The 14,377-nt window shown below is 35.4% G+C and overlaps 1 protein-coding gene across 4 annotated transcripts; it reads left to right on the forward strand.

Moving 5' to 3' along the window:
• Positions 1-1,059: 1,059 nt before the first annotated feature.
• Positions 1,060-13,143, forward strand: LOC135648749 (protein trichome berefringence-like 7). 4 transcript variants are annotated; one of them, XM_065166672.1, is made up of 5 exons: positions 1,060-1,263; positions 1,517-2,348; positions 2,741-2,899; positions 7,350-7,627; positions 12,440-12,795. In XM_065166672.1, exons 2-5 carry the CDS (start codon positions 1,552-1,554, stop codon positions 12,460-12,462), a joined length of 1,257 nt encoding a protein of 418 aa, XP_065022744.1. In that variant the 5' UTR covers positions 1,060-1,263; positions 1,517-1,551; the 3' UTR covers positions 12,463-12,795. The 4 variants fall into 4 exon arrangements, with proteins under 4 accessions (XP_065022744.1, XP_065022745.1, XP_065022746.1 ...); XM_065166673.1 differs by having other exon boundaries at positions 1,060-1,230; XM_065166674.1 differs by lacking the exon at positions 12,440-12,795 and adding an exon at positions 12,999-13,143 and having other exon boundaries at positions 1,060-2,348.
• The last annotated feature ends 1,234 nt before the right edge of the window (positions 13,144-14,377 follow it).

The raw sequence follows: 14,377 nt of genomic DNA on the forward strand, positions 1-14,377 counted from the left end.
CTCCAAACATACTTTTTAATATTTTTCAGTCAAACCAAGAGTATTTCAATCTATAGTACTTTAGTTTAATCAAGAACATCTATTTATATTAATAAAAAAATGGAATATAAGTTTTTTTTTAAATAAAGATGCTAAAATATTCATAAGAATATCTAAGAAGTTTCTATATTAGAAAATTTAAGATAGAAATGCAATATTTTATGAAAGTTTCATATGATTTAGATCGTATATCATGACTTTTATTTTCTGTATAAAATTTTTACCATGGGTTGTCAACTTACTTAGAAGGTCAAATATAAAAAAAAAAACATTGCATGAATCAATCTTAATAAGGTGAAAACAAAAAAAAGGAGAAAATAAGAAAATGGCACACTATTCAAATTCTAAAAATTTTAAAAATAAAAATTGTGTAAATTAGAAAACAGTGACTTACGTCCATCTTAATTTTTATAAAAATTTTAAATGATTTGGATCAGTTCTCATGTAAAATACACTATTTTTGGTTTGACCTTCTATATTAATTTTTCTAATTTAGAGAATCTATAAGGTATTTTTTCTGAATTTTTTTACATTTGAATAGTGTATCAGTTTCTTATTTTCTTCATATTTTTTTTCTATTTCCACTGAATTATGATGGATCCATACAATGTTTTCTAACATTTAACATTTAATCTTTTTAAAATATACTATGTTTGGTTTGACCCTAGAAGTCGACGATGGCGACAATGTTGTAACTTGATGGCGACAATGTTGGAAGTCAACGATGAGAATATCGAATTTAGCGACAGCAATACTAGAAGTCAGACGATAAGAGGTGCTGGAACTGGATAGTTAGATGCATTGGAACTCAATGGTGTCACTATATCTCGATGCTTCCTGTTGGTAATCGAAATCCTAAACCCCTAAGCATGGGAATCAGAGATGAAACGATGATTGTGAATGAATACGATATATAAATCGATTTACGTTATATATATATATATATGTCACTTCAAAGAATGGCGTAGTACAATTAATTCACAACCTTACATGTTAAACACACAATTACTGTAACGCGCACTTGGTCGGCAGCTATTTAATCTCCCACCTCCTCGGACGACCCTCCACCTCTCGCAGACCGTCGACCAATTAAGTACTCCTCCGTTCGAAAGAAGCCGTCGGAAGGAGATCTCGAGCTGGAATTAGGGCTTTTAATGAAGGGAGTGAACTTTGGGAGTAAACGAGAATCTGGTTTGAATCCCGTCTCTGGCTCGATTTGCACCTGTGAGTTTTGCGATCTAGTGGAGGTCTTATTCTTTGATCCAAATTCGTACTTCTTTTGTCGGCCAAGATCAAGTTTGAAGCTTTTCAATGAGAAAAATATCATCTTTCTTCTTTGTTGCTCCTGGATATTGGTTTGGCATCAATCGCTTGTAATTTGGTTGCCGTTTTGCTGATCTTGGATGGGACTGACGGATTTCTTACTTCCTGAGGTTCGTCTTGATATGCTACTGAAAGGTGGGATGGTTTTTCGCAGGAGGAATTCTTTGACTTAAATTACCGGTGCATGAAATGGAGAGTGGTGGTTTTAGTAGGAGGATGTCGGTTCGATTGACCCCTAGAATTGCGAGCAGACCTAGGGTTTCTGTTCGCAGGAAGTCGTGGGTGGCGCCGAGACCTTCAATCAGTGATCTCGTAGTAGCCTTCTGTCTGGCCTCTCTCGTTCTCGTCGTTGGATGTATTGTCTATCTCTATGTTCTCCAATACTTTGACAGTGAGAATTCTGTTGCTGGATTAATTGGTGACGCTAATGTTTGTAATGTCTTTGATGGTAGTTGGGTGCCGGATAGTTCGTACCCTCTGTACAATAGTTCGGAATGTCCATTTGCTGAAAGGGGGTTTAACTGCTTGGCAAATGGGAGGAAGGATATCGACTATCTTAAGTGGAGGTGGCAGCCACGGCAATGTGATGTACCTAAATTCAATGTGCATGACATCTTGGAAAGGCTGAGAGGGAAAAGGGTAGTCTTTGTGGGTGATTCAATGAGTCGCACACAGTGGGAGTCTCTAATATGCATGCTCATGACTGGAGTGCAGGATCCCAAGACTGTTTATGAAGTCAATAGTAATCAGATCTCGAAAACGATTCGCTTCTTAGGTGTCCAGTTCCAATCGTTCAATTTGAGCATAGAGTTTTTCCGCTCGGTGTTTCTTGTACAGCAAAGCTTGCCACCTAGACATGGGCCAAAACGGGTTCGGACAGCACTACAGCTGGACAAGATGGATGACATAAGCAGGAAGTGGGTTGATTCAGATGTACTTATATTCAACTCTGGTCATTGGTGGACTTCAAGCAAACTCTTTGACATGTAAATCATTTAAATTTTCCCTTCATGTCCATAAGTTATAGTTGTATTAGACATGTAAATTAGTGTTGTATTCAGAACAACATTAAAGCTTTTTAACAATGAAAGTCGAAGAATGTCTATGATATCTCTGTCATCTCCATCTTATAGCTTTCATAAATTCATTGTCATCATAGTTTAGCAAAATTAACTCCTTCCATACGCTGGAATTTTGGTGGCCTTAAATGATGCAGAGTAATTTGGACTTCAAAGGGAATTTTTATGTGCAATCTCTACTCACTATGCGCTTTGAGTTCAAGTAATATCATTATACAGTTAATGCATATTGGCATTTAGAACAAATCTTCTGTCCTTTTCTTGTGTTAATACTGGATTTTGAATGGTCTTTTTCTCAGGGGTTGCTATTTCCAGATTGGTGGAACCCTGAAGCTTGGAATGTCCATCAATTCTGCATTTAGAGTTGCTTTAAACACCTGGGCTTCTTGGGTCGAGACAATGGTTGACACAAATAGAACTCATGTCTTCTTTCGGACTTATGAGCCCTCCCATTGGAGGTATCTATTTATGCCTCATTTGATTAAGCAGTCGAGCCTAATAGCTGGCTTGGCTGCATTTCCTAATGAACTAGAAATGATTTCCTTTGGTAATTTTTAATTTCAGCATTTTGCATGAGCAAGTACCTATACTAGTATATTTTCAAGTTTTGTTTGATATAGGTTACTGGTCAGATGGAGTTTGTGAAATACGTGGACTTTTATTTTTCTTGCTGAATTAGTTAACCATTTCTACTTCATATTCCCTCCTATATTCGTATGTTATTCTGTAGACATGAACAGTCACTTTCTTTTTGGAAATTTCCTTCAGGAAAATTTATGTACTTCACAGAATGCAATTGGGGCCTCTAGTGGAATTTGATATATTGCTCACAGAAAGTAAGAAAGGACAATCTTGAATAGGTTTGATGGTTAGAGATGTTAAATTGAGAGCTTTTTAGCATCTTCAAGTGTAATTTAATCAGATTGAATCTGGCATAATTTTATTTTGACAAGTAGATCTAAAAATTTTCCAAGTTCACGTTAGAGATATAATTAAATAAGAAAATATAATGTTAAGAATTATCATCATGGTTCTAGTGAGGCAGTATTCTATTAGAAAAACAACAAGCAACAAATTCATAATGAAGATAAAGAAGATACATATTACCAAGAGAATCATGATAATCTTGGAGTAGGGGAGAGGAAAGAGTCCTAGTCTAATGAGACAAAAGCAACATGAAAGAGAATAATATAGGGGTACTGGTGGATGACAGTGCATCATTCAATACATGATCATTAATTTAATCCATATAACAGCAAAAATAATTTTTTTCTCAATCAATACTAGTAACAATAACTTGAATTCTACGGCTCTTTTTATTGTAATTGGATCTTATTTTGTCACCTACCAATTAATTAAAGTTTGACTCTTGTCAAATAATAATATAAGAATCTTTTCTTACCTAAATTTAATTATTTAAAAGTTCAGTACAGCTAGAGATATAAATCAAAAGATTATAACAAAAAATATCTATAATGATCGTCCTCCATTGAAAACTAAGTACCTAAGTCCTAGTGCTACTAAGATCAATCCTCTCATTCCTCCTTGGCTGATAACCCTTTTTTGAAAGCTTAATAGGCCAATGACATCGAGTGTAGGTTTGATCAACCTATTTCCAAATGAGAGTAGGACTGACTAGGCCAAGCCTACTCTTTCTATGGGTCCTCCTCATGCCTTGAAATGGGAAAAAATCTACCTTTTCTTGTTTTAGCTTATAATCATAGTTTGAGTAGAATGTTCTGAGTTTGATAAAGTAAAGCTCATGACCTCTTTAAATTGATGTAGAAATCCTTTCGGCTTTGGAATTCACCTTGTGGTACACCTTGCGATCCATCCCAAATCATCTCTAGAGTTGTCTTAGTCAAAGACACTTGACAAAGGGAACCATTAGCTACAACGATGTCCTCTTTGTTTGTCAGTAAATTGACACAAGACAGACAAGTATGACAGTACAAACTACACTTTAATCTTATATTAAATTTGTCACAAATTTAGAGAGGTATTAATCCAAACAGCGGCTAAAGTTTTGAGATAAGTTGAAAAGACGAGGGCCAAAAACTGTGAAATTAGTTAAAAGCTAAAAAAATGCTTGTCATAGAGAAAAGAGAGATGTCTAAGGTCATTGAGCATAAAGAAACAAAATTTTATTCATAAAAATTTTAGCCATGCATGTAAGTATTTATATATAAAATGTTGTGAATAGTTTTCTGGTGATTACCAAGCTGGAGGCTAGGGTGGAAACCTAGGTTTTATTTTGTGATTCCCATGTGCTAATGTGAGTTCCTTGCTGATTTTGTGGTCTATAAGAAGACCAGCAGGGCATCAGAATTTGCTTCAGCAAGGTTCCCTACAATGGTCAATTTAGCAGATGGTCAAAATATAATAAACAAGTTAAAGAAGGAGAGGAAAATAGAGAGATTCAAAGGTCACATTCTATCCTTTATATGGTCATGGTTACTCTTAAGGGAATTTTAAATAGGTGTTGGATTCAGCCAACCAAGAGTTGACACGTGTGGATGGGGATAATGATCAAAGGTCTGCATCCAAGATCTCAAGCTCAACACCATATGCATTGCATGGATGCCATATGGTAGCCCATACTGTCCCTCCAACGCCTATGATGGAATTAGGTCACATACTTCTGCATTCAAGATAAGGCTTTTAATCAATTACGTGAATCTCACAATAGCAAAAATTTTTACTAGCTTGATTTGGGACAGTATAATTTAAACTATATATTCTTTGTAGTAAGTTCTTTAAGTTATAATGAATTTCAGGATAATATTTTTTTTGAAGCTAATAGAATCTTGATTTGATCCATAAATATGATATTAGATTTTTTTAGCTTGACATAGAGATTATCAAAATCTTACATTCCCAAGAAAAGTTGTCCTTTGAAAGATTTTTTGTTCACATGGCAACCATTTTAATCGGTTTGAACAAGTCACTGCCCAGATATGAATGCTTCACTGAAATAAACCATATTAATCCTGAGATTAAGTATTAAAACATAATAATCTTGGGATCGAGTGTTATTTTTCATCTATCTGCCATGACAGTTCTAGTCTTCTAGATACCTTGATTATTACTAATCTAACAAAGAAGATAAATATTTTCAATTAGTGAGTTCATCCATGCATAAGCATGGTAAGTTTGACAACATAAGGTATATTAGTTGTTAATAGATTGGTGCAATTCCATATTGGCAATTGTAGCTTATCCTCGCTGAAATTTAGAGTTGGGGTGTGCTTATTCATTCGGTAATGATTTCATTGACATTTCTTTTTTTTGAATTGTTGTCATGCTCTACCATCTAAAAAGTAATGTAAAACATTTGATTGTAGATATTGTAGCAAATAGTAGTAGTGTCATACTTGAAGTCATGCTGAAAAGACATATAGGTAGCTTTTGAGCAAGTTCACATACAAATTCTGGTTGATTATATTACTTAAATATAGGTTGGCTCACATCGGTCAGATCATGGTTTGGCCACTCTCAAAATGACAACATGTTGTTTTTTAAGAAAAAAAAAAGTAATAAACCTTCAGTTAAGAGATATCTTGGCCAATTGGAATATGCTGGCACAATCAAAATGTACCATACAGAAACATATTGGCAAACACAACACTAGCAAGGTCCTAGCTTGCACCATGCCAATTCGTGTTGGAGGTTGCCAATGTATGGCTAGGATAGCATTTGTCTTGTGCTGGTTGGCAATAGTGTCTTCTTACCTAGATGACACAGAATTGTAATGTCCCATAAAGGTGCTAGCATGCCATGTGTTGTAGAACAATAATCCTTGATTTTGGATTCTGTTATAACCTATCAGACTTGTCTAGTATTAACAAAACTTGACTGTCTTACAGCTGATTTCTTGAGGATCATGGCTGATTTGGCAGACCTCAAATAGATAAAAGAAGGAGAAAGAAAAAGAATTGGTATTCATGATTAGATCTTACCAAAACTACCAAATTGGCTGAGCCCATAAAGCATGGGTTCAAAATAATTGTTGGTGTATGCATATTTTTAGATGAGCAATATTAAATGTTGAAAAATATAGTCATACTTCATTATAAAGTTTTGAAAGAAGTCTAGATATGCAATTTTAGCATTATCATTGTTGATCTTCATTGTACATGTATGATTTTGGTATAAAATAATTCATGCCGTTGCTGTAAGCAAAAACTTATGTTCCATTCTTGCTGTCTGCTTATCAGATCAAACTCATATATCCATCTGGGGCCCATGTTGCAACTAAGTTACCTAAACATGGAAGTAAATTCAGGCATCCTAGATATATGATATTATTCTGTACTAATTCATCTTGGTTATCCTTGGTCCTTCTGGTTTAACATTTGGTGTTGGCAAAGCTACTTTTCTGCCCAAGACATTTGCCCCATTGAACTTGCGCTACTGTTTTTGTGGAGATCAGAATGCTTTTGAGTTCCCCTTCACTCTTGAAATATATTTGTTGGTTTTTATTTCACTCCTCAATCAGAATTCAACCTCCATAAAGCATGCAATTGTTGGTTGTATCTAGTGCACAAGTTTTCATAAATCCCTGAAATCGTGGCCACAGTTTTCTATAAAGAGTAGGAAGACGACCATGGCTTTGTAAACCAGTAGGTTGTTACCCATGGTTCTCGGTACTTTTTGTGTCCATCTAAGATTTAAAGGAATTACTGCAATGGAGTTCAACCAGTTGAAAGTAATAATTTCTTCTGGTGTTCATTCCTCGAACTTGACATGAACCACATTTCCTTCTTTTTGACAATGCTACTGGATACTATGTCCCATCGTGTCAATCACGTTTTCTATATTTAGATGTACATTTAAAGGTGCATCATTGATTTTCCTTGTATTGTTCTCAAAATTTACAATTTAAAATCTGCACATTTGGTGTTACAGTGGCTCAAACGAGAAGGTCTGTGAAGTAACACAGCAGCCTTTGTCTGAGGCTGAAGTGAATGACAAAAGTGAGTTTGCAGATATCATAGCTGAGGTAGTAGAAAGGATGACAGTCCCTATCGCTGTTCTTAATGTAACTTCAATGGGGGCTTTTAGGAGTGATGCCCATATTGGCACTTGGAGCCACGCTTCTACTATTGTCGATTGCAGCCATTGGTGTCTCCCTGGAGTCCCAGATGCTTGGAATGAACTTGTATTCTCCTGTTTGCTCAAAAAGGGTGAGTTTCTCGCATGCTGCAATTTGAGTTTTTGGTTCCTGTTATATCATTTTAGTTAATATGTGTCCCCATATTCTACTTAAGGATGTACATATAATCAAGGTATGCAATTTCGTACCGTACCGGAGTTTCAATGTTCATTTGGTAAAGTACGAAATTGTATACCGAGTGGTATACCGTTCGGTATATATATATATATATATATATATATTTCGTTCCGTCCGATAATGGGCGGTTCGTGTACTAGTAAGCTGACGGACCGGTACATACCGTCTGTACCAGACGATATTATTCGAAATTGCATACCTTGCATATAATTATATTTTATGAAGGGCTTATTTGTAAAAATCAGAATCCTAAGATTTCTTGCAAGAAGGAATTCTAGGGTTTCTTAAGTAGTATAATCTATAAATATGACACGGAACCAATCTTATCTATCTCTTATTTAAATAAATTTGATTACTTTAGAGGTTATTTTTGCATATCATAAGTTGCCACATGGTAGCATACTGAATAATTCTGATCTAGTAACCTAGTTTACACAAGGAAGAAGAAAATGTGAGAAGAATTTGAAAAAAGTCATATTATGATTGTGACTGAAGATTCCAAATCCTGATGGAAGATTTTATGAAAATTAATATCTACGAGGATAAAAGTATATTAATCAAGAATGTTATTTTTTCGAAGGGAAAATCAAATCATATATTTGATGTGATGTAATTATAAATTTTTCTCTTTTTCTTTTCTTGTACTTGGCCTGTAAAAAGGGACTAGAATATTATAATGCATCAATGAGAGATAAATCAATGAATCATGTTTTTTCCCCACCTTATGTGTTAGTAGTGTGAGATCACAATTATCTTTCCTTTGGTATGATTTCATCGTCCAATTGTGAGACGTGCGGAGGTGCGAGGCCTTCATCCTAGGAGTTTTGCTCCTTGAGCCAAAGCAAGTCCGGTTGTTATCCTTTTTTTATAATTATTTTCCTATTATTATCTCTTTTCTTTTCTCTCTCTCTACCTCTCTATCATCAAAAGGAAATCCATTGCTACTCGTCCTACATCAAAATATCATTGTGTGAGCTATCTCTATGCCTTAAAAGAGGAATCCACTAGTTGATGGATTTGTATTAGGAACCCGAGAACAGCTTTGGAGGGAGGATAAGATCATATTCTATAATAAGTTTTTTATTAATCATCAGAGCATGTAGGTCATAAGCCTATCATAGAAATATATGAGTTGATCCATGAATATTTTTTATGGATCCATGATTTGATGAACATCCTGGATCTAGATATATTCATAAATCATTATTTAGAATACTTTGAGAAATTTATATTATGTCTGGTTTGAATTTTGAATGATGTCATAAAGATATTTGTTTATAAGATCTTGTTCAGATTTTTGAGTGTATGATAGATTGAAAAGTAAAAAAAAGGAGAGAAAGGATCTGTCGTAGCGAGCTAAACATGCAACATATGAGTGGCTTGCGGTGGCAATCTAGAACAATGGAAAAAAAAAACCCAAATTGTTGCAGCAAGCTGAGGCCATGGCTTGCTGTCAACACTTGCAACATCCATGCAGCATATTAGTATGGGAAAGAAGGAAAAAAAATAAAGTAAAAAGAGAGGGTCATGGGCATGCTTGAAGACAAAAAAAAAAAAAAAAAACAAACATGCATTGCTGTCATCCAACCAAAGTTTGTGGGCAACCAAGGGAAAAAAAACATAAAGGAAATAAAAGAGAAAATAAGGAGAGAAAAGAAAAGTAGAAAAGGAAGGATAATTTACTAGGAAAGTTCCCACTATTGGCTTTTTACCAGATGACGCCACAAAAACTTTTTTACTTGAAGGCATCCTTATTTTCCTATTTGGATGGAAATATCCTCACTATTTAGGATAAATGACATCGGGTCCAACTTAGAATTCATGATTTGGTTCTTTTTTGTTAAACCGGTTTGGTGCGTTCTTAATAATTGAACTGATTTAGTCTATATATGTGCACCCCAAATTACCCTTATCCTCCTTCACCTCCACCTCCACCTCCACCCGTCCTCGCCCACCTTGGCCTCCTCACTCTCCTCTTCCTTCTCCTCGTCCTCTGCTGCATCCTCCTCTCTCTCTCTCTCCCCCGCCTCCCTCCCTCCCCATCCCCCCCCCCCCCCCCCCCCCTCCTCTTCCTCTTCTTCCAAAAAAAATATTTCTATAAAATTCAAAATTTTAATTCTTTTAAAATCCTCCAAAAATGGAAACAGTACATGGATAAATATCACAATTATATGTGGGTACAAATATATAAGTTTAAAGTGTTTTAGACCAAGGTTCAACTTCTCATGCCTATCGACGAATGTACAGCACATACCGCCTTGTATTGGCATGTCGTGTGTCGACATGGTGATGGCAACAAAAAATCTCCAAAAAACCTTGAAAATACCTGAAAAGTAGGAAAAACATATATTAGGGTTTTTAATTTGGAACTAAATGAAAGTTTAGTTTAATTTCATAAAAAATAATTTAAATTAGGAAGGGATAGCGGCATATATCTTTTTCAGGCTTTAAGTAGCTTTGCGGTACGTTTCAAACCTTTTTTCCAGTGATATTAAATTTTCTACAAAGATATGACTTAAATTGTTAGATTACGAGTTTGAAACTTTAAGATTCAATAAAAATACGACTTAAATTGTTAGATTATGAGTCAAAACTTTAAGATTCAAATAAATCAAGCAATAAATGGATTGGTTTATGGATATACTTGGTTCTACTGCCAAAATGAATAGTGGGACTCGACAAGCAATGGATCGGGGTCCTTGATCTTATATATTTGTATATTAATATGGTATGTTCGTCGGACCCAATCCTGAAATTGCTTCCATTACATGATATATTGACAGACCGTATGCTATTGGTGCATCAATGTGGTGATGATTGTAACCTAATTGTTGTGAACTAAATGTGTTCGAGGCGACTCCTCAAGCAAGTATGATTGTGGCATGTATTGGTACAAATGTTGGAGAACGCTGAAACTTCTACTTTTGCCATTGTCCTGTTGCTTCATATTATAAAACCGATCTACCTCGAAAAAGGACCAACTATCATCATACTGTTGGCTGTAAGATAATCCATAATATAGGAATACGATGAGCTCCACTTTATGTCTACATTGTATAGGGTCTATCGCATTTGCTCAAAATCATCAATTGCCTTTCCCTTCCCTTTTCGTGTGTAAATATGATGACTACCTCGATTTTCATAATATGAATCTTAGGTGGCATGCATAAAATGTTGCTCGGTATATGTATTAATCTAAAATTGAGTAGATCGACTCCCCATCATCGTCACCATTGATGGTTGAGATACTACTGTCCATGTCGCTGGTATATCTACAGATTGGGCGGGTTGTTGAATGTCATTGAGAAGGTGTCTCGTCACCCGACTCAGATTCTTTCTAATGGTTCGGCTGATGCTATTGCCTTCCCCTTTGCTTTTGCACATTAGGCGGACGACTATGACTATTGGGTGTCATGACCTCGAGTAGTCTGACTCGAGGATGTTCAGCTCCTTCCATCACGTTTTGACCAAAGGGGATCTTCTTCCTACTAGGGATGTTGTTCTGCTTCTTATATTGTCTCGGTGATAAAACGAGAAGGACGTAGATGATCTTCTACCTCATCAAGTAAAGGATCCCCTTGGTTCTTTGCTGCTTCGATCCATTCCAACATTGATTACGAATCTTCGTTGTGGCATTAAAGCTTTGTTGTTGGGCTGGTTGGTACGTAGCACCCGTTTCATATAATTTTAAGCGGTTTGGCAGTCCTTGGTGGATTCTACAACAGTAACAATAATAATAACAAATTGTAATGTCCTAACTGTTTGAGGCTGACTAGATTTTTTCTACCATTCAATTCTGTACCAAAGTCTCTTGTTTAATTATGAGGATTCTACCTCCTTTTGTTGTTTCACTTAAATTTTTCTTAGTCCTCTTCTATTTTTCTCGTGCTGCTAATATACCATCTTAGATAATTATCCTTGTTTTATTTTCTATTGAAATTACACCTAAGCACGCACGAATGAGATATTCTTTTTCTTAGTAACTTTGCTGGTTCACTTCAGCATTTCCATCTCAGCTACATAAGGGTTTTTTCACATGATGTTCACTAATTATCCAGTACTTGGATCCGATTGGTAAACTTTTTTGTTTAATTAAAGGGGGCACCTGATTATCATATAACCATCAATAATTCTCGCAGCTTTAACCACTAATTTTTTTTACTTTATGAAAAATATGTTCATCAATTTCTTCATTTTGTTAAATAACATATCAAAGATACCTAAAACTTTTACTCACAAAATCTTATTGTCCATTCATTCTAATTTTACATCATCAATTCTTTTCTTAGTATTACCAAATTTACATTTCATATATTTAATCTCGGTCCTACTTAATCTATTATCTTTATCTTCTAGGGTCTGTTTCCTTAAACTCAAGTTTAAATTTTAAATTTAACTTAATATAAACGCATATCAATTAGAATTTTATTGCCAACAAAAATAAAAACAATATTGTCAGCAAATAATATACATCATAGGAGTCTATATGTTATATGGCGTGCATATTTATCCATTACTAAATAAGGTTGGGACTTAAAACTGATCTTAATAACAACTACATATAAGTTGATAATGATTAATGTCTAGGTAGCACAGTGGCTTCGTGGTGTTGACTATGATTTTGTTATTAGTGCTACTAAACCGTGTAGGTCATTTGCTAACTAATTGTGATGCTTAAAAGTTCTTGATTATTTTATATGTGCAGGCTGGAGAAAGTTGGAAAAATGATGTTCCAGATCATGATCTTTTCTTTTTTTCCTTGTTATAATTTGTTATTCTTTTTGGAAGTGCAAGGTTGTCTCTGAGATGAAGCAGAATGCCAGGGAAAGTGGTTCTCATCCATTCTTTAACTGTTACTTTTATTTGTAGCATATTGTTCGTTTCTTTTCTCAAAGGAAGAGGTAATGATTATCTTGGAACATGTGTGTGATGACACTTGATGTTTTACCATTGAGAATGTGAGTTTTGGTTTTACATGTAATTCCTATGGTAAACCATAGTAGTAATGAGAACATGTTTCAATTTCTTCTGAAAGGCTAATTTCTCTCTCTTCCTATGTTATAACTTCTTTTTCTATAATTACTTATTTACGTTATCTGTTTCATAGAAGATGAAAACTACAAACCTGTAGCTGTTATGCCTATTTGCTTATTTTTCTTTTGGACTTGCAACTCCAACAATGATACAATTTACTAAGCTAGAAACGAGCAAATTGGATTTGAAGAACTTTTAATACAGGTATTTTTTTCTTTTTTCTTTGTTAGGATGTCCATGAAGTAGCAGAAGTCTCCAAATACTTGTGCGTCTTTGCTTTTTAGATCCTGTTGGTTGTTGGAAACCCTATGCATATACGTAATGGTTGGCCAAGGCCCAATGATGTGATTTGCATTATGTCGTATCTGCCTGTTCTCGTAGAGATGTATTGCAATAAGTTCTCTTTTTGTTCTATCAGCTCTATGGTATGATTCATTCACCTGAGAGGCCAAGCAGCATTACGAGAACGATGTTTCATGTTGTTGAAGTCGGTTTCTGTGAAATGTTTGAGCTGCTTTTCTCTTTGCTTTCTTGGGAATCTAATTGCCATGCCTCTTTCAAACTCGTGTCTGAGACCATTGCTGCTGAGTTTATCGTTACTTATCGTCTCTATCAGACGTTATGAGTTGGGTTAGGAGACGTGAAACGCTTTTGTGTTATTAAGTTGACTGTGTCTGCATAACAAATGATTCATCAACCAATATATCTACTTCATCTTAGTTTAGTTATCATTGATATATGAAGTTTAACAAAAAATAGATAAATAATAAATACAAGAAAAAAATAGGTCCAATTCAAGGCAGATGCAGTTTTAGCTGTAGCTGTAGCTGTAGCTGTTTACCAATATGTGGTTGCAGAGGAATAAGAAAATAATCAGTAGTCAAGCAGAGAATGAAGTGGTGGCACTCAGAATTATTGAACATGTTCTATTGATTGAACATGTTATTGTGTAGGAATCCAATTTCACTCCCCCCCCCCCCCCCCCCACACCCCCCATAATGAAGGCCGTACGAAGGAAAGAATGCAAAGAACTGAAGAAGAAGAAGAAGAAGAAGAATGACGGCAAGACTGAGCAATTCTGTTAAGTCGATGGAGCCGCTGGAGTTCCCTTTGTGTTGGCTCTCACGTGGTGGTGGTGAAAGGTGGCTTGCCCCAGTTTTGCTTGCAGCACGTCCTTCCACCGGCAGAATCGCTCGAAGTAGATGTGCCGCCTTGGATCGGTCACGTTGCGATTCCAGTGCTCGTCGGAGAAGTTGGCGCTCTCGGCCGATCCAAGCTGTCGTGCACTCTCTGTCCCGTCGCATGTGTCTCGTCGTTAGCGAAATTATAAATAAATTTCTAAAAATATTTTAAAGGATCAACGTAGTTTACCATCGCTCGCTCAATAGGAAGATTGAATTTGTTTAATGAACGACACTGAATCTATTTCCAAATCACCTTATAGAATAGAATTGAATGGTTAAAGACGTAATTATGATAACTCTTTGACAAATGATTCATTCGTCTTAGTTTTTTTACTATGAGAAGTATCAATCCTATTTCTAAAGATAAATGATTGAATGATATGATTATGCATAGACTATAGAGAGTCGAATATTGTGACTATTAA

This window comes from Musa acuminata, chromosome BXJ3-9, assembly GCF_036884655.1.
Source record: "Musa acuminata AAA Group cultivar baxijiao chromosome BXJ3-9, Cavendish_Baxijiao_AAA, whole genome shotgun sequence".
NCBI lineage: Eukaryota > Viridiplantae > Streptophyta > Magnoliopsida > Zingiberales > Musaceae > Musa > Musa acuminata.

Coding starts and splice junctions, on each gene's coding strand:
- LOC135648749 (XM_065166672.1), top strand. CDS start 1,552: ATGGAGAGTGGTGGTTTTAGTAGGAGGATGTCGGTTCGATTGACCCCT. Junction 2,349..2,740: donor TCAAGCAAACTCTTTGACAT/GTAAATCATTTA, acceptor TCTTTTTCTCAG/GGGTTGCTATTTCCAGATTG. Junction 7,628..12,439: donor CTCCTGTTTGCTCAAAAAGG/GTGAGTTTCTCG, acceptor TTATATGTGCAG/GCTGGAGAAAGTTGGAAAAA.